The sequence below is a fragment of the Gouania willdenowi genome, chromosome 18, assembly GCF_900634775.1.
Source record: "Gouania willdenowi chromosome 18, fGouWil2.1, whole genome shotgun sequence".
In the NCBI taxonomy this organism is placed as follows: domain Eukaryota; kingdom Metazoa; phylum Chordata; class Actinopteri; order Blenniiformes; family Gobiesocidae; genus Gouania; species Gouania willdenowi.
This window is the reverse complement of record NC_041061.1, coordinates 17,507,724-17,535,161: the sequence shown is the minus strand read 5'-3', so window position 1 is coordinate 17,535,161 and position 27,438 is coordinate 17,507,724. Positions and strand designations below refer to the sequence as shown.

General features: G+C 36.5%; 1 protein-coding gene across 3 annotated transcripts in view; it reads left to right on the top strand.

Moving 5' to 3' along the window:
- Nucleotides 1-27,438, top strand: part of dock11 (dedicator of cytokinesis 11) — an 83,933-nt gene that overhangs the window by 53,395 nt on the left and 3,100 nt on the right. The window contains exons 30-54 of one of the 3 annotated variants that reach the window (XM_028475086.1): nt 765-876; nt 1,991-2,029; nt 3,471-3,652; nt 4,925-5,038; nt 6,508-6,583; nt 8,525-8,610; nt 9,818-9,938; nt 10,014-10,080; nt 10,226-10,273; nt 10,440-10,585; nt 11,177-11,292; nt 11,519-11,656; nt 12,640-12,822; nt 12,917-13,030; nt 14,749-14,964; nt 16,170-16,227; nt 17,670-17,776; nt 17,916-18,038; nt 20,242-20,355; nt 20,611-20,757; nt 22,951-23,161; nt 23,237-23,427; nt 23,500-23,600; nt 26,130-26,268; nt 26,621-26,636. In XM_028475086.1, the coding sequence (XP_028330887.1) occupies nt 765-876; nt 1,991-2,029; nt 3,471-3,652; nt 4,925-5,038; nt 6,508-6,583; nt 8,525-8,610; nt 9,818-9,938; nt 10,014-10,080; nt 10,226-10,273; nt 10,440-10,585; nt 11,177-11,292; nt 11,519-11,656; nt 12,640-12,822; nt 12,917-13,030; nt 14,749-14,964; nt 16,170-16,227; nt 17,670-17,776; nt 17,916-18,038; nt 20,242-20,355; nt 20,611-20,757; nt 22,951-23,161; nt 23,237-23,427; nt 23,500-23,600; nt 26,130-26,268; nt 26,621-26,626 (2,955 nt within the window). In that variant the 3' untranslated portion in view covers nt 26,627-26,636. The remainder of the gene's footprint in view (nt 1-764; nt 877-1,990; nt 2,030-3,470; nt 3,653-4,924; nt 5,039-6,507; nt 6,584-8,524; nt 8,611-9,817; nt 9,939-10,013; nt 10,081-10,225; nt 10,274-10,439; nt 10,586-11,176; nt 11,293-11,518; nt 11,657-12,639; nt 12,823-12,916; nt 13,031-14,748; nt 14,965-16,169; nt 16,228-17,669; nt 17,777-17,915; nt 18,039-20,241; nt 20,356-20,610; nt 20,758-22,950; nt 23,162-23,236; nt 23,428-23,499; nt 23,601-26,129; nt 26,269-26,620; nt 26,637-27,438) is intronic. The other 2 variants (XM_028475083.1, XM_028475084.1) reach the window with 2 other exon arrangements.

Sequence of the window (27,438 nt, the reverse complement as noted above, 5' to 3'; positions counted from 1 at the left end):
TCCTGATATAATCTCAAAAATCACAAGGTTTAAATGTAAATCAAAGGAAAGGCTAGCAGGCCACGAGGAACAAAAGTGAAACTAAAAGACTGTCACATTGAGAGTGGTTGCTCACACTCACCTTCCACTCAGAAATATGAATTATGTTGAATAAATGTGGCTAAAAATGTCTCTGATCCCTCTTTCAGTCAGTTATAATCTGATATGTCTTACATATATTAAGATATGGGTTTTAGATTATTTATTAAAAGTTGTTCAAACCACATTATTGCATGGTACGGTCATCGTGAGTTTCCGTGAGCGCTCGGGTGTGCGTTTCGCTTTAAATGTTGTCGCCGCAAGGAATTGTGGGTCAGCATTATCTTGTCTCCTTTGGTAAAGGATGCATCAGTGTTTCCTAGGCTAAAGGAGGTTATAAAGGAAGCGTTGAGCCTATTTTCCTGAGCTTAAAGAGAACTCGGACACTCTTTATCACTTAAACACTTCCGGGGGTGAAGGAACAGTAGATAGGAAAGGAGATAGGAGGGAATATCAGACACAGTGTTTATATATATCTATGCTTTAGCCACAGACGTTTCCTGCAGTCTGCTCCCCACACACAAGATGGCGGCACTTAGTCACGATTATCGGGAAATTATAACGACTGACATTTGATGCTTGATCGATTGATATCGACAACGGGACGGATAATAACAAGGCGGATAATAACGTGCACACGCTGCGTTTAGGTGCTGTAAACCAAGTTTGCGTATGGTTGCTTGCAGGTGCTGAGTGAAATGAAGTTTGACTTCCTGATGGTGGTGTGCAATCATGAACACTTCATCCCTCTCAACCTGCCCATGGCCTTTGGACGCACCAAGCTGCAGAGGGTTCAAGGTGAGCGTCGCCTCCACTAATCCACTGGATCTGCTGCTCTAATCACTGCTCATAATTCACCTCAAATAATGCTGATGTTCTTTAATTGTAATCATTAGCCTGCTGCAGATGTGCGAGATTATGTAACTCATCTGTTTAGTTTGTGCAGCTTAAGCTTTGTGTGTTTTTCCCAGGGAGCCTTTATTTTGAAATGATTAATTGTAAAAAAAAAAAAAAAAAAAAGTGATTGTGAAAGGCTTACAAGGAAATATCAAAACATTCTTCAACGTAAGAGCATTTGTGAACTCAAATATTTCAAATGGTACATTGAATAAAACACTCCCACTATTTTTTTTTTTTTTTTAATAATTTCTTTATTGACAATAATCAATTTCCTGAACAGCTCTCCAAAAATTTGTATAACCTATTTAGTGTAATATTATTTACTATTTAGAGGTCCCAGGTTACGGATTCCTGTCAAAAACTAAATAATCAATAATCTGTTGTTATTTTGGTTTTAGTTATTTATTTATTTATTTTTTGATGTTACAATTGTTTTCTTTTTTTTTTTTTTTTTTTTTTTTTCTGTTTTCTGCCCCGTTTCTGAATTCTTGGTGCCTTTTGTTTTGGTAGCTTTTATCTTTAAAGTTAAACTGTTAAATTGGTTTTCCCTGGCATACATTTAAAATGTAATCACTTATTGTTACTGTCTGTCCATTGTTGTTATTTTTAGTCGAATAATAAATAAAATGATTTGCTTCAGGATAAATAATAATTATTTTATTTTATTTATTGTTTTTTTAAACTTGTTGTGACCATTAAAAACATATCCCTGACCTAGCTTTAGGTTGCACCCCACCAGTTGATAACCTCTGTTTTTGATGTAATAAAACACAGTTGTGTGTTTGCTGTGCACTTGCTATTGTTTATTGGTAACAAAACAACAACTTTGCATTCTGGCGCTTTTTATTTTAAACTAACCCTCATCCTAAACATGATAAGCAGCGCTGACATCAGCAGACCACCCTCACTAATCCCCTTTAATGACAGGACCCACCACCAATGATAGAGCTGCAGTCGCATGGATAGTTTCTGTGTTTTTTATTTTTGTGTTTTTGTTTTTGTTTGTGGTCAGATTTTATTCTGTATGCGACGGAGCTTTTTGGTCCTGTAGGTAGGTGATGGTGATGCTCACCGCTCCATCCAACGCCTTTGTCTGAACATGTCCACTCACTGACTGCTCTGAGCTGCACTACTAACCCACCCACTCATCATCAGGCTCTGATTTCCTCCCACTCACTGAAAACAGCTTGTGATTCTGCTGCTGCCGCCGTGTGTACGTGTGCTGTGGAGGAAGACGTGCTTGATTGTTCTGGGAATATTCTGACCTTTATTTCTTTAAAAGCTCAGTGGATTAGACGATTGTAAACACACGACTTCTTCCTGTTTCCTTCCCTGTCTGTTTCTGTCAGTCTGTCAGTAGAGGAGATGGTAGCTCAGCCTCTCTGTTGTGTTTCCTGTAACAGGTCATGTCTTTAATGCAATTAATCCACAATGCCTCTGTAGGGTTGCTTTACATCTGATCTTACTGCATATACGTCCAATGATATGGAGTCTTTCTTTGTGTACGTCAATGCACACTGATCAGCCATACCAGATGTTTTCTTTTTAACTTTTTTCTTTTTCTCATCTTCTTTCTTCCCCTTTTTCCCCCTCTTTTCTTTTTCTTTTTGCCCCTCTTTTTCTTTATTCTTTCCTTTTTGTCCCCCTCTTTTTTCTTCTTTTTCTTGTTTTTTCTTCTTCTTTTTCCACTCTTTTTTCTTCTATCTTTTTCTTCTTTTTTGTTTTTTTACCTTTCCTTTTCTTCTTCTTTTTTGCCATTTTCCCCCTCCTTTTCTTTTTAGTCTTCTTTTTTCCCCTTTTGTCCCTCTCTTTTTTCTTGTTTTTCCACTCTTCTTTTTTCTTCTTTTTTGTTTCTTTTTACCTTTCTTTTTTCGTCTTCTTTTTTCTTCTTTTCCTTTTTGCCCCTCTTTTTTATTTTTTCTTCTTCTTTTTTTGTCCCCATCTTTTTTTCTTCTTTTCCTTTTTTCCTTTTTTCTTTTTTGTTTCTTTTTTCCTTTCCTTTTTTCGTCTTCTTTTTTTCCCTTTTGTCCCCCTCTTTTTTTCTTTCGTCTTCTTTTTTTCCCCTTTTGTCTTCTTCTTTTTCCACTCTTTTTTTCTTCTTTTTGGGCCTTTTTTTTCTTTTTTCTTTTTCTGTTTTTTCTTCTTTTTCCATTTTTTCTCCTGTTTTTCTTTTATGTTTCTTTTTTCCTTTTTTTTCATCTTTTTTCTCGCTTTTGTTCCCCTCTTTTTTCTTATTCTTCACCATATTTCCCCTTTTTATCTTTTGTTTTCTTCTTTTTTTTATGATATTTATAGTCACATCCTTATTATTTTGTCAGCTTGTTATTATATGAATATATGTATATATATATGTATATATTAGAATAGCCATCATTGTATTAATTTTAATTGCACAGTTAAATGTTGAATTTAAACGTAGCATATGAAGGTGTTGTAAGAAGGCGTTCAGTTTCCCGCTCACACACTGACTCTTTGTGTCGGCCTCCCCACAGATCAGTGCATGGAGTTCAGCCTGACGGAGGACTACTGTCGCAATCACTTCCTGGTGGGTCTCCTGCTCAGAGAGGTGGCCGACGCCCTGCAGCAAAGCCCTGAAGTTCGTCAGTTGGCCGTGAGCGTTCTCAAGAACCTGCTCATCAAACACGCCATGGACGACCGCTACTCGCTGTTCAAGGTGAGCCAACAGGAGCGCTAACTGTTAGCATGGAGATGATACACTTAAGCTATTCATAGTGGGCTCAATTATAATTGTAATTGCATAATTGGTAAATTATGATGTAACTACAATTGAAATTGTAATTCATTTTTTAATTGTAATTAAGTTCACATAATTGACTTAGTAATTATAATTGGTATGAACATTCTATAACAACTGTCATTTACAATTGAATTAAACGCAACCATGTTACAGTTCTATGGCTTACACATCATACGTAGTTTATTAAATTAATTAAATATGTTTCATATCAAGTTTACTTGTTAGTTCTCTTGAGGATCATTTTATTGATTTTAAAAAAACATTTAAATCAAGGGGTACACAGACAGAAAACGCCCACACCAAAAATATTAAGAGCAATATTTTCATTGATTGTGAAGCCGAACAAGGAAAACCAGAAATAAAAAAGTAATTAGATGATGTATAATTGTTTTAGTGACATGGGTCAAAACTGAGTCATCATGAGAGATGCTAGCAGAAAGCTAACACAAGCTTAAGGTCAAGATTACAGTTATTTATTAAAGGTTCAGTAATTGTGCTTAAATGTAGTTGTACTCCAGTAATTGAGAATGTAATTGTAGTTTACTTTCAGGGGGTACAAAATAATAATGGATAATTGAAGACTGTCTTGTAATTTAAAAATTTAATTGACCCTAAGACTTGTACCAAAACTCATATCTCGATATTTTTTCTCAAAACAGTGAAATACAATATAAATCTTGATATTTTTCACTCAATAAAGTTTTACCAGAAACGCAATTCTGGGTTAAAATCGACTCTGATCCATTATTTTGTTAGGCAAAAAAACAATAACATGAGGTTTTTTGCTATGCAAATATTAGATTAAATTAGATTAGATTAGAATACTTTTTTTTTTTTTTGACGAAACAACAGTTGTTTCACAATACATGATATTTTAAATTGTTGTGATGATCACTAAGTGCACAGATGTCATCGACGTTTTAATAGCACTATCATTCAAACTGACTATTGTTGTGACTCGTTGCTCCCAAATGACAGGTTGGCAACTGTTGCATGCGCGCGCGCACGTGTGTCATTTCACACCTATTCCGGGAATTTTAATGTGCGCGTTTCCTGGTGCAAGTTATACCAAGATCTGTTGTATGAACAGTGTGATTTTTACATTCTCTATAGCAGTTGTGGTAGTGCGCACGTGTGTACCTGTGCGCAAATATTTAAGAGGATGAAAAGAGTTGTTTGTTTTTCCAGAATCAACAGGCCAGGATCTGTTTGCTCTACATGCCACTTTATGAGCTGCTCTACCAGAACCTGAAGCAGCTGTCGGCTCAGCCAATCACCTGCAGCCTGGGCCCCAGCCTCAACGTGAGTCCATCAACAACTGTGTGGAAGTTAAATGTATTGTTTCTATTCTTATTTAGACTTTAGACACTGATGCATCGCTAATCACAGAAATGTAATTGTCTGAACCACTTCACGTCAATATTCAGAATAATGACCAATCTGAGCATTAATACAGGAAAGAATTATTATTTTTTTGTATCTGTTTGTTATCATTTTGTATATTTTTCCTCAATTTTATTTTGTTTTTTTAATGTTGTCTGATTTTTGAGTGAGAGTGTATGTTTTTCTTGCACCTTTGCATGTTTTTGTTTTGTCTGTTTTTAGAGTCAAAGTGTATATATTTTTTCATCTTCTGTGCTCTCGTTGTTGATTTGTGTGTTTCTAGAATCATTTTGTGTTTTTTTGTTTTCCCTTTGTGTATATTTGTTGTCTATTTCTATTATTCTCTAATCTTGGGGGTATTTCTTTAAAGTATGGAAGACACACTGCAGATATTTATTTATGTATTTATCATTGATAAATACATAAATAAATAAAGCACTAAATATATACCTGAAAATAACCCTGAGCTGGGTTTGATGAAATATTTCCTATTGTGTGCTTTTGTTGTTGATTTTTTTTTTTTGTGTTTTAGAGTCATTTAATATATTTTTGTTTTAACTTTCTGTATATTTTTTTGGCATTTTGTATTTATTTTTTCTCAAATTTTGTGTTGTCGCTTTTTTAATTTTTTGTACTTTTGGAGTCATTTTGTATTGTTTTTCTCTCTCATTGTGTTTTTCATGTCATTTCGTTTGTTTTCGAGTTTCTGTATATAGTTTGGAATTTTTTTTCCTTTTTGTGTGCTTTTGAAGTCATTTTGTATTTTTTTCTTTCATTTTGTGCGTTTTTGTTGCCAATATGTGTGCTTTGGAGTTATTTAATGATTTCTTTTTTTCCACTTTCTGTTTATTTCTTTGCTTTTTTTATTTTTCCCTTTTTTTTTAATGTTGTTGTTTTTTATTCAGTGTATTTTTGAAGTCATTTTGTGCGTTTCAGAGTCATGTAATGTGGTTTTTGCTTTCTCATTGTGTATATTTTTTGGTATTTTGTGTATTTTTGAAGTCATTTGGTATATTTTTCTCTCCTCTTGTGTGTTTTTGTTGTTGATTTGTATGTTTTTGGAGTCATTCAACGTATTTTTCACTTTGTGTATATTTTTTTTTTGTCATTTTGTATTTTTGTTATTTTTGTGTATTTTTATTATCCTTTTGTGTATTTTTCTGTAATACTGTGTGTATTTGTAATCATTTTGGGTGTATTTTTTGCTGCTGTTTTGTTTACTTTTCTGTCATTTTGTGCATTTACTTTGAGGGCAACACCAGATTAAACCGAAGGCTGAATGTGGCCAGCTGCATGTGTTTGCTCTAGCTGGTATTAAAGCAGAAAAAAGATGATGTACTCTCTATAAATCTGATTTTGATGGTTAAGTGTTGATGTTATGTGTGCAGGGTTCCAGAGATGATCTGATATCAAACAGCTCAGTAGACAGTCGGAGAGTCAGCGCTGCGATAGACAAAGATCATGGTAACTGATCACTTATTCCTCTGACAATGTAAGGCTTTTGTCATTAGCTTTATGATCTACAAGATGGAGATATTAATTAAAATAACATTAATGAGAATAGAAACACTGTTTCACAACCAAGTGTTTTAATTTGTAGTTATTTGTTTAAAAAACAAAAAAGCATCTGTTCTTGGAAAAAGGCCAATGCTAGAAAGAAGATACCAGTAACAGGTTCAAACATGTGTTATCAGTCGTTGTCATTTTATCTCTCTCCATCTTCACTTCCTGCTCAGTCTTGTAGGCCATAGGCTCCACCCCCTCAATCTCACCCACCGTCACTTCAAATTAGAAACCTGAAAAATGTGCCATACAATAAAACAATAATTTTACAAAATTGTAAATGTTATAAAAGGCTGTGTTTTTTTTTTGGTTTTTTCATTATCCTGGATGCTGCTGTAAGTGTTCTGTATTCCAGGGGTTCTCAACCTGGGAGGGGGTCACCAGATGCTTTCAAGAAACTAGGAATTTTTTTTTTAGCCCATTGTTGTTTTTTTTAACCATTTTTCTGCAACTACAACAAATTTGCCATATTTTCACTTTTTCTTGCCATATTTTTGCTACTTTTAATGTATTTTGGCTGTATTACTCCCATTTCTGTCAATTCTCCATCAAATTTCAAAGCCTCTTCTGCACATTTTTTCCACTTTCAAGACATTTTGGTCACTTATAAACCCTTTCCACCATTTTTCCACCTAATGTCACATATGTGAACCCATTGTTGTCACTTTTAACCTCTTTTCACTAGGGCTGTCAACTATGGTCGTTTAGTCGACGAATTGGTCGATGCCGTCGTGGTCGACCAAGATTTTCATTGGTCGACCAGCATCGGTATCTGTTTCAATACTGTAAAAAAAACTTATATAGGTGATAAGGATTACAAATCAAACATAATTTATTTAATGCCTAAACATGATTATATGTCCAGCAACAGCTGTGTAAGTAAGTGCTGCACTGCAAAAAAAAAAGTGTGCGCTGATCGGAGCAGAAAGGGAACAAATTAAGACAGGCTTGTAGCACAAGCATCCACTATTGAATCAGTCCTTTTTTTTGCACAAGAACATGGATTATCCTTATATTTGATACGTGGACTATGTAAATAGATCCACTGCTGTCTCTGGTGCCGCGGGGCACACTGCGCACCTGTGTTTGACGTGCGTTCGTTTCCCCGTGCGCTGATCTGATGTTGACATTATTTGTTCATAAAAGCAGGATTACCACTAAATCAAACATAAATATGTCATTTGTATGAAGGAAAAATAGGTTTTAATTGTCGGTTTCAGGTCGGGCACGAATATAAATTTTAAATACCTAATGCCTGTCGGACCTGTAGTTTTCACTTTTACTTTGTCAGGTTCTGGTCAAAACTTGAATAAGGTTCATATCATAAATGGTCTGTGTTTAAAAGCAAATCAGCACCACAAAAAAGCCAAAACAAAATATTTGTCTTTTTCTTTCTCCTCGTCCTCCTCTGCACCTGCTCATTCATTCTCCATTTTTTTTTTTTTTTTTTGGTCGACTAATTGTTACTTGTGCCATACTCTTGGTCGACCATCCATTTCCCTGGTTGGCTACAGCCCGAGTTTTCACCGAATTTCATGTTTATATTTTTTTTTTGCCATTTTAACCACAATCACGATTTGTCATGCCCATTATTTGCCAGTTTACACTAATTATTCCTCCTTTATCAATTACAAGTTTTAAGCAACGCAGTTAGTATTTAGCAGTATTAACATATTAGTGAGGTGATCAGGATGAAATTGGAATTGTACATTTTCTTAGAATTCCAAACAGAGGAAATAGAATTTGAATGGTTTGGTTTGATACGTAACTGCTTTTAGCTTCAAACCAATCTGTGTGCTTGATTTGTGTCACTCATTGATGTGAATGTGTGCTGTGATCCAGGTGTATTGATTCAGAATGGACACGTGAAAAGAGAAGATTCACGATGCTCTTTGTTTATGGAGTCAGGAACACCTGACAGCATCGAGGTGAGAGACTCATCGTTGGCATTATGTTCCTACTTCTCTGCTTTTAAACGTTTTTGATGATATTGGTCCTTGGGTGGTAAAATTGATTAACCTCTCACTTTTCTCTGGCTCGGTCCCCAGCTTTTTTAAACATGCGATAATAAACCCCATTCTTAAAAAACCCAATCTTGATCCGGGGGAGCCTATAAACTACCGGCCCATATCTAAGCTTCCCTTCATGTCTAAAATCATAGAGAAAATGGTTGCTAAGCAGCTAACCTCATACATGGAACAGCATGATATTTATGATAAATATCAGTCTGGTTTTAGATCAATCCACTCCACTGAAACTGCTCTTCTGAAAGTTTCTAGTGACGTGATGATGGCCGCTGACTCTGGCCGTTACACAGTTTTAGTTTTACTTGATCTGACAGCTGCCTTTGATACTGTAGATCACAGTATACTGGTTGATCCACTCAAATCTGAGATGGGGTTTTCTGGTACTGTTCTCCAATGGTTTACCTTTTACATTAATGGAAGAACCTTTAATGTTGCTATTAACGATGTTATGTCCAATATGTCCAACCTGTCATGTGGAGTAGCCCAGGGCTCTGTTCTGGGGCCTGTTTTGTTTTTATTGTATCTGATGCCTCTTGGTCGGTTGATCCGTGGTTTTAAAAATGAGTCTTGTACAGTTGTACTGCTCCTTTAATGACTCAAGAAAACATCAAAGCGATCAGCAGATGCCTCTGAAGAAGACGGGCAGTTGACAGTTGGAAACATGTCAAAAGATTGCATGTCAGGAGAAAAAAAAAGTGGACTAAATAAATGAAACCTTAACGTATGCATACTGTACATATTTGGCTCAGGTGGTAGAGGATCGTCTTCTGATCGAGAGGTTGGGGGTTTGATCCCAGTACCTGACTGTGTCGAAGTGTCCTTGGGCAAGACACTGAACCCTAAGTTGCTCCCAGTGGTCGACTAGCGCCTTGCATGGCAGTCCTGTCCCACTGGTGTGTGAATGTGAGAGTGATTGGGTGAATGAGCTGATATGTAAAGCGCTTTGAGACTGCTTCAGTGTGGTGATAAAGCGCTATATAAAATCAAGTCCATTTACCATTTACCATTTAGTTCCTGTGGTCTTGCACGACATATGTTTGCCTCCTCCACTGTAAAACAAACACACAATTGATGACATAAATGTTTATTGCAATTATTGTTACTCCAGCTGCAGAGACGCTGCTCCACCATGAGCAGTAGTCCCCTTCCTCCCATGGGCAGACTGGGACAATATGAGATCAGAGGTCTCTTGTTCTGTTTCCTTCACATCGTCAAGACCTTGTCAGAGGGTGAGTGACGACCAAAAGTCACCAAAAAAAAACACCTCAACATGAAGTGTGATCGTTGACTTGTTGTGTCCACAGACACTCTGATTGCTTACTGGCACAAAATCAACCCTCAAGACATCACGAACTTCCTCGATTTGCTCGAGTGAGTAATAAAGTAGTGAGGGTTAAAGACAGCATTGTGTTTTTAGAACTCAGAAATGTTTTCTATTGAAATGATTTACATGTGTGGTGTCTGGTCACATTTTAGAGCCTTTACAGTTTGCCATCCTGTTTGCTCTGCCCTGCAGGGTTTGTCTGGTGCAGTTTCGGTACATTGGAAAGAAAAACATCGGAAGGTAAGATAAGAAACGAAAAACGCCCTTTAGAAACGGTCTCCACCTTTTCTGATAATCCATCGACACATGTTTGATCTCTAGACGACTGACAAAGGGGTTGATTTGTTTGTTTTTTGTCTTTCTTTTTGCATTGAATAAAAACACTTTGAATGCTCTGATTCCATAGGAACCAGGAGGCGTGCGTGCCAAAGCTGTTCGCCTCAGACAGAAAGTCCCAGACGATGCCTGCCATACGCTGCAACCGCAGCAGCCTCATGCAGACCAAGATGCACCAGTTTTGCACCATGGAGACTTCTCTCACTCTCAATATTGGTAACCATATACAGTACAACCATTTGAATGGGGACTCCTGAAACTAATCCTGAAAATGGTTATTGCAAATTCGTCATTTTATCAATGACATTTTAAATTGAGACAAATAAATGCATTTGTTTTTTGTTTTGTTTTTTTTAATTTTGCAGTTACACTAATATTCATAAGACAGTTTCAAGAAGATTTTCAAAAATAATTGGTCAGTCTGATTAAAAGCATTTTAAAAAGACTAGTGAAATAGTGTATGACTTTTTTTTCTTAATTTGAGTTTATTATTATTATTAATGTGATGCTGCCTATACGTCAACTGGCAAGGATGCTCCCATGAAGGAAATGTAACACATAATCAAAACAAATATGAGGAACATTTCTCATAAAAACGACAACAGGAATACACAAAATGACTCACAAAACAACAAGAAAAACCTAACAAAAAAATTGACAGGAACAGAACCCATTGTTCATTCTTGCATTAACCACATTTTTGTGCCCCCCCCCCCGTTGTGATAAAAGTGGCTCATCTCTGTCCTCGGACGTCCCATAGTTTGAGAACCGCTGCACTGATGGATTTGTTTCTTCCACTTATTGCAGGGATGGGTCCATCAGAGGCAGAAATCCATCACCAGGCTCTGCTGGAGGGCAACATCTCCACTGAGGTCTGCCTGAGCGTGCTGGACGTCCTGTCTTTGTTCACCCAGTGTTTCAAGGTCAGCACAAGGACACAGCTCACATACTGCAGATCATTAGAAAAAAAAAACAAACACAGACTCTTTTGGTCCTTGTTCAACACGTTGATGTTTTCAAAAGTCTGTGATACTGCAGGCTCACCTCGTTAAAGGGAATTTACGACACGTTCGTTTCTTATTTGGAGATGTCTTTAATCAAAATGACCTTATATAGGCTTCAGATTGGTGTGATGTGTTTGTGTCCCAGACCCAGCTGCTGGACAGTGATGGTCACAATCCCCTGATGAAGAAAGTATTTGATGTTTTCCTCACATTCCTCAAAGTGGGCCAGTCGGAAGTGGCTCTGAGACACGTCTTTGCTGCACTCCGCGCTTTCATTAATAAGGTTCGTGGGCTTATTTTCACTTTTAACACAACACAGAAATGCAATCGCCAGTGTATTCCCGGGGGCTGATGAGTTTGTACACAAAATAACACACAGGAAATAAACTATTATCATGCGCAAACGTCACAAACACGATTCATAAACATAGTCAGTGTGGTGTACAAATGCAGCATGTTTTTCCTCAAACAAGAAACATGCACAAAGCATGTATTTTAAGTATAAATCAGGGCATTTGTATGTGGATCTGCAAGGTGAAAAATAAGTGGCAAAAATCATGGCACATGATAAGTACAAAAAATAATTTTTCAAATACATAAAACATGAGTCTCGTAACATTTGGTTCTAGTTTTCTGCCTTTTGCAAATAAGAAACATACCAATCAAACAAACACAGCATGTTTTACGCATACAAAGAAACATGTCTTCAATTACAATAAAACCAACCAAAAAACAGCCTTTAATTACAAAACAGGACAATTGTGCGTGGGTCTGCAAGGCAGAAAATTAGAACCAAAAGTAACGAGACTCATGTTTTTTGTATTTTAGGTATATGATTCTTGTTAAACTGTCATATGATTTAAACGCCCTGCTTTATACTTTAAGAATGTTTTGGTGCATGTTTCTATGTTGGTGTAAAACATGCTGTTTGTTTGATTGGTACATTTCTTATTTGCAGAACAAAATGCATTAGTTTGTAAATGATGTTTAGTATTTTCACCGAGTTAGTTGGTGAATCATTGGGCGTGAGTTAAACATTTTGTGTAGGTGTGAGGTTCTCATGTTTTAGTGAGCCACAGGTTTACTGTTGATTGACTGGGATCAGTTGAGACACGTTTGATGATAGTCGGAATGGGAAGAATGGATTGTTTGTCAATCAATCAATCAATCAGCAAAGCAATCTTTCTCTTTCATATCCATGCCTGGTATTTTACACCAACTTTCTCTGTTTCTGTTTTTAACCCCGTCCCTGACTTCCCTCCTCAGTTCCCCTCGGTGCTGTTTAAGGGCCGTGTGACACTGTGTGAGTCTCTGTGCTGCGAGGTGCTAAAGTGCTGCGTGTCTAAAATGGGCTCGCTGCGTGCCGAGGCATCCGGCCTGCTCTATTTACTCATGAGGTACAACTACGAGTACACAAAGAGAAAGACCTTCCTCCGCACACACCTGCAGGTAACGGTGGAAAACCATCACGATGTCTCGATGTCTCGCCTTTTCTCACACCAACATCTCTCTTATCGCCTTTTGCATCTTTGTTGGGGTTTAGATCATCATCGCAGTGAGTCAGCTGATTTCTGACGTGGCTCTCACTGGGAGCTCCCGCTTTCAGGAGTCTCTCTCCATCATCAACAACTTTGCAAACAGTGACAAGGTCATGAAGGTACGCGTGGGAGCTAAAACATCAATAAAATGTAGAAAGTCTTTGCTCAAAGGGTAATGTAAAGGATGGCAACAGGGTCATTCTATGTCATTTTACAAATGGTACGCACATTTCAGTCTCAGGAAAATCTGAAATGTTTACCAATTGTTCCATGATTATTCAATAGGCCCACTGTACATTCTTAGTTTGATCGGATGAACACTTTTTGCGATTAGGGGCGGAAACTAAAGATTTATACAAAAAATACACAAAACTAAAGATTTATACAAAAAATACACAAAACAAAATATTTTTACAAAAAATACACCAAATGACAACAGAAATGCACAAAACTACACCAAAAAAGATGCAAAAAATGCACAAAAGGACAACTTGGGGCGTGTCAGAGAAGTGTGAAAGCGGCTCCAGTGTTGATAGTGCTCCAAAAGTGCTTGGATCGGGCCAAACAGCGTCAGTGTCAGTGGAAAGTTCTGCTCTGCCCGAGTCCAAATATGTGCATCTCTCCTGGGTAGAGTCAGAACTGCGCCCCCTAGAGGCAAAACACACAATTGCGGTGCAAAAAAGTGCTCATCTCATGGTAAATGTAGCACCAGCAAACACGTTTCATTCCCCAGAGTCTGAGTATGTGGTCTGTTTTTGGCTAGGGGCCGAATTGCGCCCGTTGGAGGCCGTGGAACCATGGTGTGCTTCAGCAGCAGGGTCAGGTTTATGCTAATGATGACTCCGTTACGTAACGCGGCTATGATTTCTGACCCGCCCATTAAATCCTGAACACAGACATGTGAAGCCTAGCTCCACAATGAAATTATAAAAGGTTGGATGGCTTTTTACATGTTTTAAGGAACACATTTATGACCTATTTAATGTGTTTAGAAGAAAATGTCTGAATTTGCTTTACACGGACTTTAAACTATTTTGAAAAATGGAATTTGACAGTTTGATAAACAAATCACTTGTTTTTGAAAGAGGTCCTTGAATTACAGTCAGTTACCATTTATTTGATCTCACAAATTTATGAAAAAATAAAATAAATTGTATTTTATACTTACTTGTACTTGTAAAGGTGAAATTTGTATTTATTTACTAACCCTAACCCTAAACAACACAATATACATCGCAATATATTGCGATGTACAGTATATTGTATTGTTTAGTGTCAGTATATATTGTGTTGTGACATGCAAATCGTGAATTATATTGTATCTTCACATTCATGGCAACGCACAGCCCTAGTAACTAGTTCAAAATAACGTATTTGGGTATGAAGTAGTGTAGTTGGTTGATTCATGTCCAACTCTTCATATTTTAGTTAAAATATTTTTAATTTGCCGTATTTCGTTGTAAACGTGTAAGAGTGACAGCAGCTATTATAATCAAATTTTGCTATTGGTGGAGAATGGTGGTTTGTGACATTTTGGTGGCTTCTTATGTCATGGACCACCACTGTTGGCCTCGCCTCTCAGAAAAGAAAAAAAAAATAGCACCTGTGGTGAGTATGTTGGATTGAGAGAGTTCTGTATCGAGGTATAGTGAGTATTGAGTAGCTAGTTAGCATAGCATCGGTAGTTCGTTTGGATGGTTTCTTAACTGCTCTGGAAGCCTCGTCCATAATCGAGGTTTTTTTTTTAAAATTTTCACCCGAGACGCGTGTCAGCCTGAACCTCAGGGTTTAGCTTCTCTTTGAAGGTGGACTCATATGTTTCACTTCTTCTCTGCAGTCCACAGCATTCCCTTCAGAAGTAAAGGGCCTCACAAAAAGGATACGTACGGTACTGATGGCCACGGCTCAGATGCGGGAGCACGAGAAGGACCCAGAGATGCTCCTGGACCTTCAGTACAGTCTGGCTCAATCCTACGCCAGCACTCCTGAACTGAGGCGGACCTGGTTGGACAGCATGGCCAGGGCGCATCTAAAGAACGGAGACCTCTCAGAGGTAGGAAACTCAAATCCCTTCCCGCCATTACACACTCATTAAGCCAAATTACTGTATACCATTGTTTGTTTGGCTCAGCAGGTGAGAAAGTTGTCGCGAACTTCCGTAAATTCCCCTGAAATTTTCAATATTTTGAGTATATTTTTGGTCATAAATTGTTGCAAAGTACTTACCTTGATTTGTATCACGGAAGATACGTCAAATAAATCCATATAATAAAGTTTGGTTGGGTAACGGGTTGCACATTTCAAGAAATAAGACAAAAACTGAAAAAAAATAAAGGACTTTTTACTCATAAAGGGTTAATTTGACAAGTTGTGCACATGTATGGCACCTACACCAGCACTTTTTAAACTCTATCCACTCCACCAGTCATTGTTTGACTCACCAGATGAGGAAAATTATCCCAAACTTACAGAAACCTCCCTGAAATTTTTTTATATTTTGGGTACAATTTAACATTTTAACCCAGAATGCGTAACTGGGGTGAAGGCGTGCAGCGATTGACTTAAGTACAGGGGGAGAATAGCTGCACGGCTTTTTGGACTTACGCACATGGGAGAATAGAGTCCTTGATAAATAGAAGAAAAATTAAGAACAATTTGCTTTTTTTTTGTTTTGTTATTTTTTAACTTGCAGACTTTCACCCATGGTGCTAGTACACGTTCATTAGAGATTGAAGTCCCTCACTGGCCATTAAATATTGAGGTCGCTTTTATATCAACACCAACTGTTTCACCTTAGTGTAACCTAAACAGAAAGGACTCTGCTGTTGATTTAGTGATGTTTTCACGCTGTAGAACGACTTGAGGTAGTGTGTGGAGGTGTTATTGAGGGGCTGTCCCCTGGGGCTGGTTCATGCACCGAGTAACTTTAGATTTCCTGGTTCCAAAGTTCTTTCATTTGTTCATAGTGTTGGCAGGAAGCCAGACTCAACTCTTCAGAATGTCGCTCCACAACGTTCTTTGACGGCTTAATTCATGATGCACAAACGTGTATCGGCAAATTTCAATGTTCAATTGTAGGCCTGCTTTATAGGAGAAAGTCCCAGTTGTGGCTGAAATATTGAAATTAAATGAATAAAATAATGAATCTTATGACGTAGTTACACCCTGAATAAGGTGTTGAAACTAATTCTACTGGGATTTTGTTGTGAATTTCTTTCTTCTTCTCTTAAACTTCATTTGTTCCTGGTGTTTCCACAGGCTGCGATGTGCTACGTCCATGTGGCTGCACTGGTTGCAGAATACCTGCACAGAAAAAGTAAGACACACAAACAGTTTAATGCAGTTTTTTTTCAATCTTGGGGTCGGGACCCCATGTGGGGTCACCAGGAGTTTAAATGGGGTCACCTGAAATGTCAAGTAATTAATTTAAAAAAAACATATATGATTTTTTTTTTTTTTTTTTAACAAATTAAAACTTTCACTACTTTCACTTTGTCAAATATAAATCTTGTTATTATTATTATTTTTATTATTAATAATAATAATAATAATAATAATAATAATAATTCTAATAATAATAATAAAATGCACGATAAAAATACCTGAGCTGGCACAACTCTGTATTTGTACAGTATCTAGAAACCAGAAATTCTTGATATAAAAATGAGTTCACGATCCATTGGTTTAATGTGGGGGAGGGGCATTCTGGTGCTTATACAGCATGTGACTATAGCTGTAACATGACATCATCACATTGTAGTCGCTAACAGCTTCAGGTGTTCGTTCCACAATTAATTATTTTAAAAATAACAAAATCACAATAAAATAAAATCAAAATATATATATATTTAAAATAAGAAAAATCAAAAAGCAACTACAGACACACAAAACGTTGTATGTGCGTTAGCGACATGCTGTTTTCATTGCTATGCTAATAAAATGTAAACAAGTAGATAACTCGTAAAAGTTAAGAATTGGATTTATTAAATTATGGTTTCAGCAACATTTTCTATGTTATAATGTTGTTCAGAAAGGTTGTAGCACAACCATTAAAATATCTGACTTTTTTTTTTTAATGTACAAAATTTTTCATACATTTAAATTAGTTTAGTTTTTAATGTATTATGTGCTAAATCCTTTAGAACAGTTGTTCCCAAACTTTTCACAGTCCTGTACCCCTTCACACCTTTAACCTGAAGCTAAGTACCCCATTACTCCTGCACACTTAATAAACATAACATCATATACAATGTAGAACTACAGTGAAATTTGTTTCGGAATTTTACCTCCTGTTGAGGAATAATACATAATAATAATAATAACTACAATATTTGCATTTCCTGAAGAAAATGTAAATGAGGATGCAGGTGCTGGCTCATGTCATCCTGTCTTAGCTTAGCATTAGCATTATATAGCATTAGCATTTGCTAGCATTAACGTTAGCTTATCAATAGCATTAGCCTAGCATTACCATTGGCCCTGCATTACCTTCAGCCTAGCATTACCATTAACCTAGGAATCACAATAACCTAGCATTAACATTAGCCTAGCATTAATGTTAGCGTTCACTTAGCATTAGCCTTGCAATAGCATTAGCATTAGCTGCTCTCTATATATTCAAGTTTCCAATGTTGTCACAGTGTTTTTCATGTTCATTCACGTACCCCTTACGACAATTTGCGTACCCCTGGGGTAACCTGTACCCCACTTTGGGAACCAAGGTTTGAGAATAAACAAGTAATATCATTTCTCCTGCAGAGATGTTCCCCAGCGGTCTAGCAGCTTTTAAGAAGATCACCTTTAACATTGACGAGGAAGCCGCCATGAAGGAAGATACGGGAATGCAGGACGTGTATTACACAGAGGTGTGAGCTTCCTGTTCTCAAATTATTGACATAAGTGTGAAACACTTTGTTTTTAACTTCAAAGTAAACGAGATGGACTTCCTCCAAAGTTTTTTTTTTTTTCCAACACATTTGTGATATAGTGTATTTATTTTCTCAGGAGGTCTTGGTGGAACACCTCGAGGTGTGTGTCGAGTCCTTGTGGAAAGCCGAACGATATGAGCTCATCACGCACATCGCCAAACTCATCATCCCCATATATGAGAAGAGACACGAGTACGAGGTACAGTCACACACACTCATCTCATACTGATCATATCCCATCTTTTGGTCCGATACCAGAAATAAAATCTTAATATTGTCTTTCTCTCCATATACTGACAGTAAAAAAAAAAATAATACAAGTGAACTTGAATTGTTATTTTGCACTTTAATATGTAATTTGTTTTTTATTGGTTTTATCGAGATTATTTTTGAGGGTTTTCTGATTTGTTTGTTTTTCATTTATTCTATTCAACTAATATGCTAGTGGTACATATGTTTTAGTTTTTATTAGATATTTGAGGTTATTTTTCATGGTCTTCAAATTATTTTTTTTTATGAATTTTGTTCAATTGTAGAAGATTCTTATGTTTATGTTCTGCTTGATAATAAATGGGTCATTTTGTTCTCATACCTATTGTTGCTGACTTGAAATTATTTATTGGAATTAACTGGATATGATACAGTTAATTAAAACTACTCCCAACTTCCAGGTAATTCCAATACATAAGTAACATGAAAAGTTAATATTTTTGAATATTCTCCAAATTTACGGTCTTAAATTCCTGTGGAAATACTAGACATTGTTGCACCTTTGCACCCTAAAAATAAGGTAAAAAAACAGTATGCATGATTTGTGTTGATATCGTATCGGACTGATATTGGTATCGGCCAATACCAAAGAATGTAGTATTGATATTGTATCAGACGTGTAAAAAGTTGTTCCGGCACATGACATGTCATCCAACCAGGACATTCTATTGGTCATCTCTGTACACGTAACTTTTGGAACGCATTTTTGCGAAGAAGGTCTGTAACTTGTTTTTTACTTGTAAAGGTGCGTTAACGTCGAACTCAACTTCAGAGACTTTAGTTGATTATATTAATCATAGTCGCATTTTTTGCTGGCTTTGTCCGCAACCAGTGACGTGACGTAGGGAGAAACTCATTGCTGATTAGATGTCGTGACACAGCTTGAAACTTTCAGCGACTCGGATCGCGCGATTGCCGCCAGCTGTCGCTCGTTTCCTCTTCTTCTGCGTTTTTGGAGTTGGTTTGTTTGGCAAACAACGTGGCTTATGAACGTGTGTCTTAGTAAGAAGTTGTACAGTGTAACATATACGACTTATAAATGTGGTCTGAAGTTGGCCTCCGATTGGAGGGTCTGCCACTTGGTACCAGCGACAACTGATGGTTTCTAGCGGTATTGCATGAGTAACAAGTTTCTAAAACTTACACATAGGCCATCTCGATTATAGAAAAAATAATAATCACCATTATTTTAGTCATAATTGAAATCACGATTATTCAAACGATTATTTGTCAACCAAAAAGTAATTCATTTTTTTGTACAAAAAACATCAAATATATTTTTTAAACACAAAATCCTTCAAAAGACCACTAACAACAATGTTAGCCTGCAGGCTAGCTTTGGCTTTGAGAGGGGCGGGGCAGAGGGGAGGAGCTTGTTTTGTTATGCTGCAAAGAAGTGGAACAAACTGCCAGCGGAGCTGAAGTCAGTATCTAATGTGAACATTTTTAAATCAAAGTTAAAGGCACTTTTTTTCTCTACTGCATATGATTGAGAGAGAGATTTTTTGTCATGTTGCTGATGTAATGATGATTTTACTGATGATTTTAATTGATTTTACTGATGATTTTAAATGTTCTTATTGATTTAAATGTTCTTATTGATTTTAAACAATTGAATGTTTTATCATGTAAAGCACATTGAGTTGCCTTGAGTATGAAATGCGCTATATAAATAAATTTGCCTTGCCTTGCCTTGCCTTGCATGTGTGTGGATTAAACAACTCAAAAGTTTGTATTAATAACATGTGTGTGCCAATCTTTATTATTTGTAGATGAAAAAAAAAATGCGTTCCAAAAGTGCTGTGTTCAGAGACAGCCAATAGAGTGTCTCGGTTGGATGACGGATGTCAATACAAACACAGGTTGGATTACGCACAGACAACTTATTTTACACAAGTCTTACTTCTACGCACACAGATTGAATCACACACACAGATTGTATTAACAACACACAAATAGTTTTATGACAATAACGGCCTCGTATCAGGACACCCCTCGTGTAAACACGTGCTTTCTTTATTGCGAGTGTGTGTCTAAAGGACAATGGACCCATTTTCCTTCTTGAACCCTTGCGATGTCCCTGAAAAACCAGACTTTTACCTCTAAACCTGTCATCTCCTCCACTCTCTCAGAAACTGAGCCGCCTCTACGACACTCTGCACAGAGCCTACAATAAAATCATGGAGGTGATCCAAACGGGCCGCAGGCTGCTCGGAACTTACTTCAGAGTGGCCTTTTATGGGCAGGTGAGACCATCAGTGCTGCAAATCAAACGTTAATGGTATGGGGTTTAAACTCCACCTGCTGTCTGAGCTGGAGCTTTCTCTTTTAATGTGTTTATTTCAACTAAATCCAAACCATTAACTTGTTTCCATTTAAATCTGGTCTTGCAAACAATTACGAAACCCATTTAAAGATTTTTGGGATTGTTTTTGCATGAATAAAAAAAATAATAAAGCTTGTAAAGATGCTTTTACTGAACAGTTTTGGTTTGAAAACAGGGTTTCTTTGAGGAAGAGGATGGGAAAGAGTACATTTACAAAGAGCCCAAACTCACCGGACTGTCAGAGATCTCTCAGCGGCTGCTGACGCTCTACGGAGAGAAGTTTGGGTCTGAAAACGTGCGAATCATTCAGGACTCCAACAAGGTGAGGGGGGGAAAATATCCCGTCGTTATTTAGAAACTTTCATTTAACCGACGTAATGTGAGAGGTTGAAGATGCACCTTATGGGAGAATTAAAAATACCTCAATCAGAAGTTTCATGATATTTTTAGCTCTGTTCTATTCTTTTTCATTATGGGGTCTATTCTCCCGTCTGGACTTAAACGCTTTTTTGCACGCCTCCAGTTACGCACTTCTCTCGTACGCGTATTTTCCGGTCCAGGTTTCTGACACGCCCATCGCGCGTAAGGAGCCAAAAAGTGCGTATGTGTGAATGAAGGCGTGTTGAAGGAAAGGAGGCGATTGTCTACAAATCACGGAACCTGGAGTTTTCCCAGTGCTTATAAATGTGATTGAAATCCGTGAAAATGATAAAGTTCACTTTTAATTTGAAACCCCTTCAATGATAAACAATGTAACAGGTTGATTTGATCAGATCATTGATCAGATTATTGCAGTGTGACTGAGGATTGGCCGCATTCTTCTGTCTGAGTCACAGTTAAAATTTCTTTCCTTGATCATCATCATAATCATCATCATCGCTGTAAAGCGTGACAGAGTTGGATGCTGGAGATATGAGGAAATAACCCGCCCGCAAACTGTGACTTTACGTTGGACATAGTATGAAAATAGTTGAATCACTGTGACCATTGTGGACAGAAGTCTGCATCTGTCAGAGTTTTAATTAATCGCGCAGCAGCAGCTGAGTGATCACAGCTGCTGCTGCGTGACGTACGAGTCCGTGTGGCTTCAAATGTTACTAAGTCCATATTTCTAGTGCAATATAATGTTTCACCTTATCGGGGGGCTGCACTTATTCCAGGGTTAGGAGCCCGTAAGAGGAAAAGGACTTACGCACACCGGAGAATGCGCGTAAAGCCAGATTTGAATGGGAACGCCCACATTTCAGGGCTGCTCCACCCACAGTGCGTAACTGGGATAAAGGCGCACAGCGACTGACTTAAGTACAGGGGGAGAAAAGCACGCAGCCAAAAACAGTGCCGCTGCACAGCTTTTTGGACTTGCACTCATAGGAGAATAAATCCTTAATTAGTTATATAATTTCATTAGTTAAATTAAAAGTATTCCAACCCAATATTCGTATCTGATATTGGTCTGATATCAGCAAAAAAACAACTAAATTGTATCCTTCTGGTATCGGTATCAGCCAATACTCAAGGCAGCAATATCGGTATAGTATTGGAAGTAAAAAAAAGTTTATCAGGACACCGCTACACTACTTATCTATTTTTCAGGATCTGCTAAAATGTCTTGTTAGAGCCCGATGTGCAACAATGACCCAAATTGTAAAAAAAAAAAAAAAAAAAAAAAGAAAGAAAGAAAGGAAGTATAACCAAATTAAAACACAATAATCAAAGCATACATAATAACATTAACCAAAATACACACATCATAGACATACAAAAATATAAGTAAACTAATAATTGATCATTAAAATACTACCTGTATGCAATTTTTTTAAGTATAAAATTAAAATTATGCCATACATTAAATATTAAAATCCAGCTCACAATACATAGTTCAGCATCTTCTTACTTTATTGACCAGGTGTAACATTTTGGGTTTTATTTTTTATTTTTTTATTTTAAATTGTATTAAATTTCAGGCTCAGCACTTTTCTTACATTATTGACCAGTTAATAAATTTCAGGTTTTATCACATTTTTTGAATTGTTTTTTTTTTTTTACATTTTTTATTTTCATTTGGTGAGAGCATTAAAATACAGTGCACACTTTCAGACAACATATATTGGTACAGCTTATGCTGCTCACAATAACATTTTTATGCTACAAAACAAGGAACCAAATACAGAAGGTCAAGTGAATTACTTTCGAAAACTCAAGAAACGGGAAATATATATATATATATAGTAAATAAAGAAAGATCCCCCAAGGAGTTTTAAAGCCCAGTCCTAAGCAATACAGTCCAATCAATAGTCCTAATAGGAACAATAAAGTATACACTTTACATTGTTTTTTACTTGTTACATGTCTGGTCGTTGTTCCATATTGAACTCTAACATGCCTGATATACAGTAGTTTGGGAATGTGAACAGTATTATTCAACAGTCTCCCCCATATAATTATTGTCAATTCTTTTTTATATTTTAGTGTGAATTATGGTGTTTTTAGTCACTTTGCTGCTCTGACCACACAGGTGAACCCCAAAGAACTGGACCCTAAGTTTGCCTACGTCCAGGTGACGTTTGTCAAAGCTTTCTTTGAGGAGAAAGAAGCCCCAGATAAGAAGAGTGACTTCGAGAAATGTCACAACATCAACCGTTTCGTTTTCGAGACGCCGTATACGCTGTCGGGCAAAAAGCACGGCGGTGTGGAGGAGCAGTGCAAGAGGAGGACGGTTCTCATAAGTACATGAAATGCACCCTGGGAGATTTTCTAGTGAGTCCGCTTTATTTAGTTTGTGAACGACCTTCTGCCTGCAGCTGCCAAAACGTTCCCGTACGTGAAGAAGCGTGTGGAGGTGGAGGGGGAGAAGCAGCTGGAGCTGAAGCCGGTGGACGTGGCCATAGACGAGATGAAGGCCCGGACGTCGGAGCTGACCAAGCTGTGCTCCAACCAGGAAGTGGATATGATCCAGCTGCAGCTCAAACTGCAGGGCTGCGTCTCTGTGCAGGTTTGTACATTGCTGAATAAACAAAATTCAAAGTGGAAAATTCATGAATGATTGAGTCATGTTCTCACACAGGTGAACGCAGGCCCCATGGCGTACGCTAGAGCATTCCTTGATGACAGCAAATCAAACCAATCTGGCAACAAGAAAATAAGGGAACTGAAGGATGTTTTCAGGTAATCCTCTTCATCCAATCGACTGTTGATGAATATCGTTCATTTGCTCCCCTGACCCGGTGCTTTTAGTCTAAAATGTAAGATATTTCCGATATACTGGATTATATTATAAAGCATAAGAGTTGGTAAAGTTTTTAAAGCTTCAGTTAACGTTTATTAACCTGATATGGGATGGTCTGAAGGCTTGTCCCGCCTTCCTCGCAACAAAAGCAGTTTTGATTGGATACCTTCCAAAATAGAAACTTTGTTCCCGTGTATATTATAGTTTACTTCATTAGTTCTTAATTTTTTTTAGTTTGTGACCCCATTTTGATTTCCCAAATTTGGTTTTTAACTAGATTTATATCAGTGAAAGTATTGATTACAGTTGTTTGAAATTGTGTGATGGTGTTTTAATTTTAAAAAGAATAATAATAAAAAGATTTACATTAATATAATTCTTATTTTTATTATTATTTAATTATTAAGTGTATCTACTGTATTTTTGTCAAACTAAATTTATATTTGAGAAAATTAAAGAATCGAGAAAAAAAAAATATATATATATTTTTTGTTATTATTGAATTATTTATTTTACTTTTTAATTATAATTATTTTTTTTTTACTGTATTTTTTTTCAAACTAGATTTATATTTGAGAAAATGAAAGTATAGAATACAGTTGTTTGAGATTGTGTGATGGTGTTTTAATTTGAAAAATTTATTAATTTTTAATATTATTTAATTATTCAAGTACCATTGAATTTTTATACTGTATTTTCTTTAACTAGATTTATATTTGAGGTGAAAGTATAGAATACTGCGTGTGGTGTTTTAATTTGAAAAGAATAATAATTTTTAAAAAAAAGCTCAGACAGTTCAGGCGAACACATTTGAAGACCCCAATGTTTAGTTTTAATTTGCTGATAAAAATATTAATATATTTTGATATAGTTTTTGCTCACATGTATTTTTTTCTAATTAGTCATAGGCTGTGTTGAAACGGTCAAACAAACATAATACTCATACTAAGTTTGACGTCAAAATGAGTATGTAGTGCGTTCACATTAGATAGTATGGAAAGATTGAGTACGTGAGAAATACCCAAATGTATACTATATCAGTATGCACGTTGGGCACACCAGTCATACTGAACCGCCCCATGATGCATTGCGAGTGGAACGTCCTGGGACCGGTGACACATACTGAGTTTACTTCCGTACTGAGATTATAATCCTAACCCTAACAAATAATCCAATAAACAAATAAAACACGTGTCCGTTCACTTTGAAAACAAAAATAAACAATTTTTTTTTAGCAAAAATTAATTTTCCGGGTGTGCACGCATGCACGTACTGTATATGCCCACATACAATCTCAGTACGATGGAAACTCCGTACATGTCACCGGTTTCAAGTTAAACATCCGATCTTCAAAACAAAAGCATCTCTTCTTGTCTTTCATTAGTTTTTTTAGCCATTTTTGTAAATAGGGCTCTTGTTTTGAAGTTAACCGGAAGTTTAGTCAGTAGCACAATGACGGGTTTTCCGAAAATCGTTTCCGCGAGTTTAATGGATGAAATGACCACATGTTGATATTCTACTAGGTCACTTTCTCACTTAAAATGTTTTGAGAACTTTCATTGGTGGAGAATCAACAGAGATATTTAGCCTCATTGTGCTTCAGGTTTTTGTCTTTGTAGGTTCGAAATGCATCTTGGGAAATTTGGAAGTACAGTATACTTCAGTAGGAACGCTCATCATCCTAATCATACTTGTAGTATACAGTATAGTAGGCAGTAAATACTCATTGAGTTTGTAGCGTATAGTACACAGTGGGCCATTTCAAACACAGCCACAGTCTTGTTAACCGTCCTATTATTCTCAAATATTACTAGCACATTGGACCCTTAGGGTCAATTTGACCCCTGGGATATTTGCCTCCAGAAAATGATTTTCAGAAAACACTTTGTTTATTTGTTGAATACATAAATAAGCCCTTGATCATCAAACCTTGACCTGTTCTCTAGCGCCACCATCAGGCCAAACTTTCAGTTTTAGAGTTAAGTGCATCTTGAAAAAGATTCATCCAAATCTTTTCTAATTTGGGGTTCATGACTCTCACGAAATTAATTATATTGATTGATGTTGGGTTTTCCATTTTTGGAAGGGATTGTGTCTGCTGGAGGGTCAACATTGATGAGAATGCCTAAAAAAAACCAAAAAAAAAAACCGTCACTTTCACTGTGAAAGAGCTGTTACAAAACGTCACTGATAGTAAACCTTTTCCTAGAGGACATTTTTTTAAGAGAGAAAGGCGCTAAAACAGCTTGGGGTCAAATTGACGCCAGGGGAACACCAGTGCGTTTAATATGTGTTCAGCACATTGAAAAAATATCATCGTGATACATTTATGCTTAACCAATTGTACCCATTACATTAGGAAAAATCATGAAATATGAAGCAAAACAAGTACATTTTTGAATGCTAAACATTGAATACTTAAAAATAATGCAGTGGACTAAAACAATGAACCGTGTTGTGTTTGGCAGGCGTTTTGTGGAGGCGTGCAGCATGGCTCTGGACATCAACGAGCGCCTCATCAAAGAGGACCAGTTTGAATACCACGAGGGCCTGAAGGGCAACTTTAAGGAGATGGTGAAGGAGCTGTCAGACATTATTCACGAGCAGGTAAACACGACTTTAGAAACTGGATAAAACACCATCATGTTTTATAGATTGCACGTTTAAAGGGGGATAGAAAGTTGCGTCAGAGCTATAAAAGCATAGAGTTGTAAACCATTGTTTATAGCTCTGAGATAACACAGCTAATGATGTTTTGTTGAAAGCTTTCTTCTTTGTAATGTTAAATATTAGCCTCAGAATGGTCACAAACTGCAGCTGAAACTAGAAGTGCTCTCACTTGCATTTATATCTACGTGTATGAAGTCTTTTTTTAATATATATGGTGTCGTTAGTGTTTTAAAGCTGCTGATCTGAACTAACTGCTGACTTCTTCTTCTTCCAATGCATTAACCCTTAGCTTTAAGGACCAACAGGTAATGTGATCATTGGTTGTGTTGATGATTATTTTCTATCAATCATTTTTGTCATTCATGCGTATAAACCTCTTGAGTGAATGTCATGGTGTGTACAGTGTTTATTTCAGCAATGTTAATCCATGTTATTTGCTGTATTTTTTCATCATTTTGTGTGCTTTTGGAGTCATTTACATGTGTTTTGTGTTCTCCATTTATGTTTTTTTTTCTGTCATTTTTGTCTTTTTCGAGTCATTGTTTTGTTTTGTTCATTTTTCGGTCATTTTTCACAAGTTTTTGTTTTTGTATATTTTTGTTGTTTTGTGTATTTTTCCATAATTTTGTGTGATTTTTGAGTCATTTACATGTGATTTTGTTCTTTTTCCTGCAAATTGTTGTCTTTTTTGAGTCATTGTGTATTTTTGTTTTATGCATTTTTCTATAATTTTGTACATTTTTGTTTTCATTTTGTGTATTTTTGTTGTTTTGTGTATTTTTCCATCATTTTGTGTGCTTTTGAAGTCATTTACATGTGTTTTTGTTCTCCTTTTATGGTGTTTTCCTGTCATTTTTTGTCTTTTTTGAGTCATTTTTGTTTGTTTTGGGCATTTTTCTGTCATTTTGTATGTTTCCATTTTCTTTTTGTGTATCTTTGTTGTTGTTTTCTGTTTTTATAGTGATTTTTTGTGTTTTTGATTTTGTTTCGTTTTGCTCTGTACTTTTTTTTGGGTCTTTTTTCAAGTCATTTTATGTTTTACTCTGTGATTTTATTTAATTTTTTTGTCATTTTTGTGTATTTTTGTTTTATCAGAATCAGAATCAG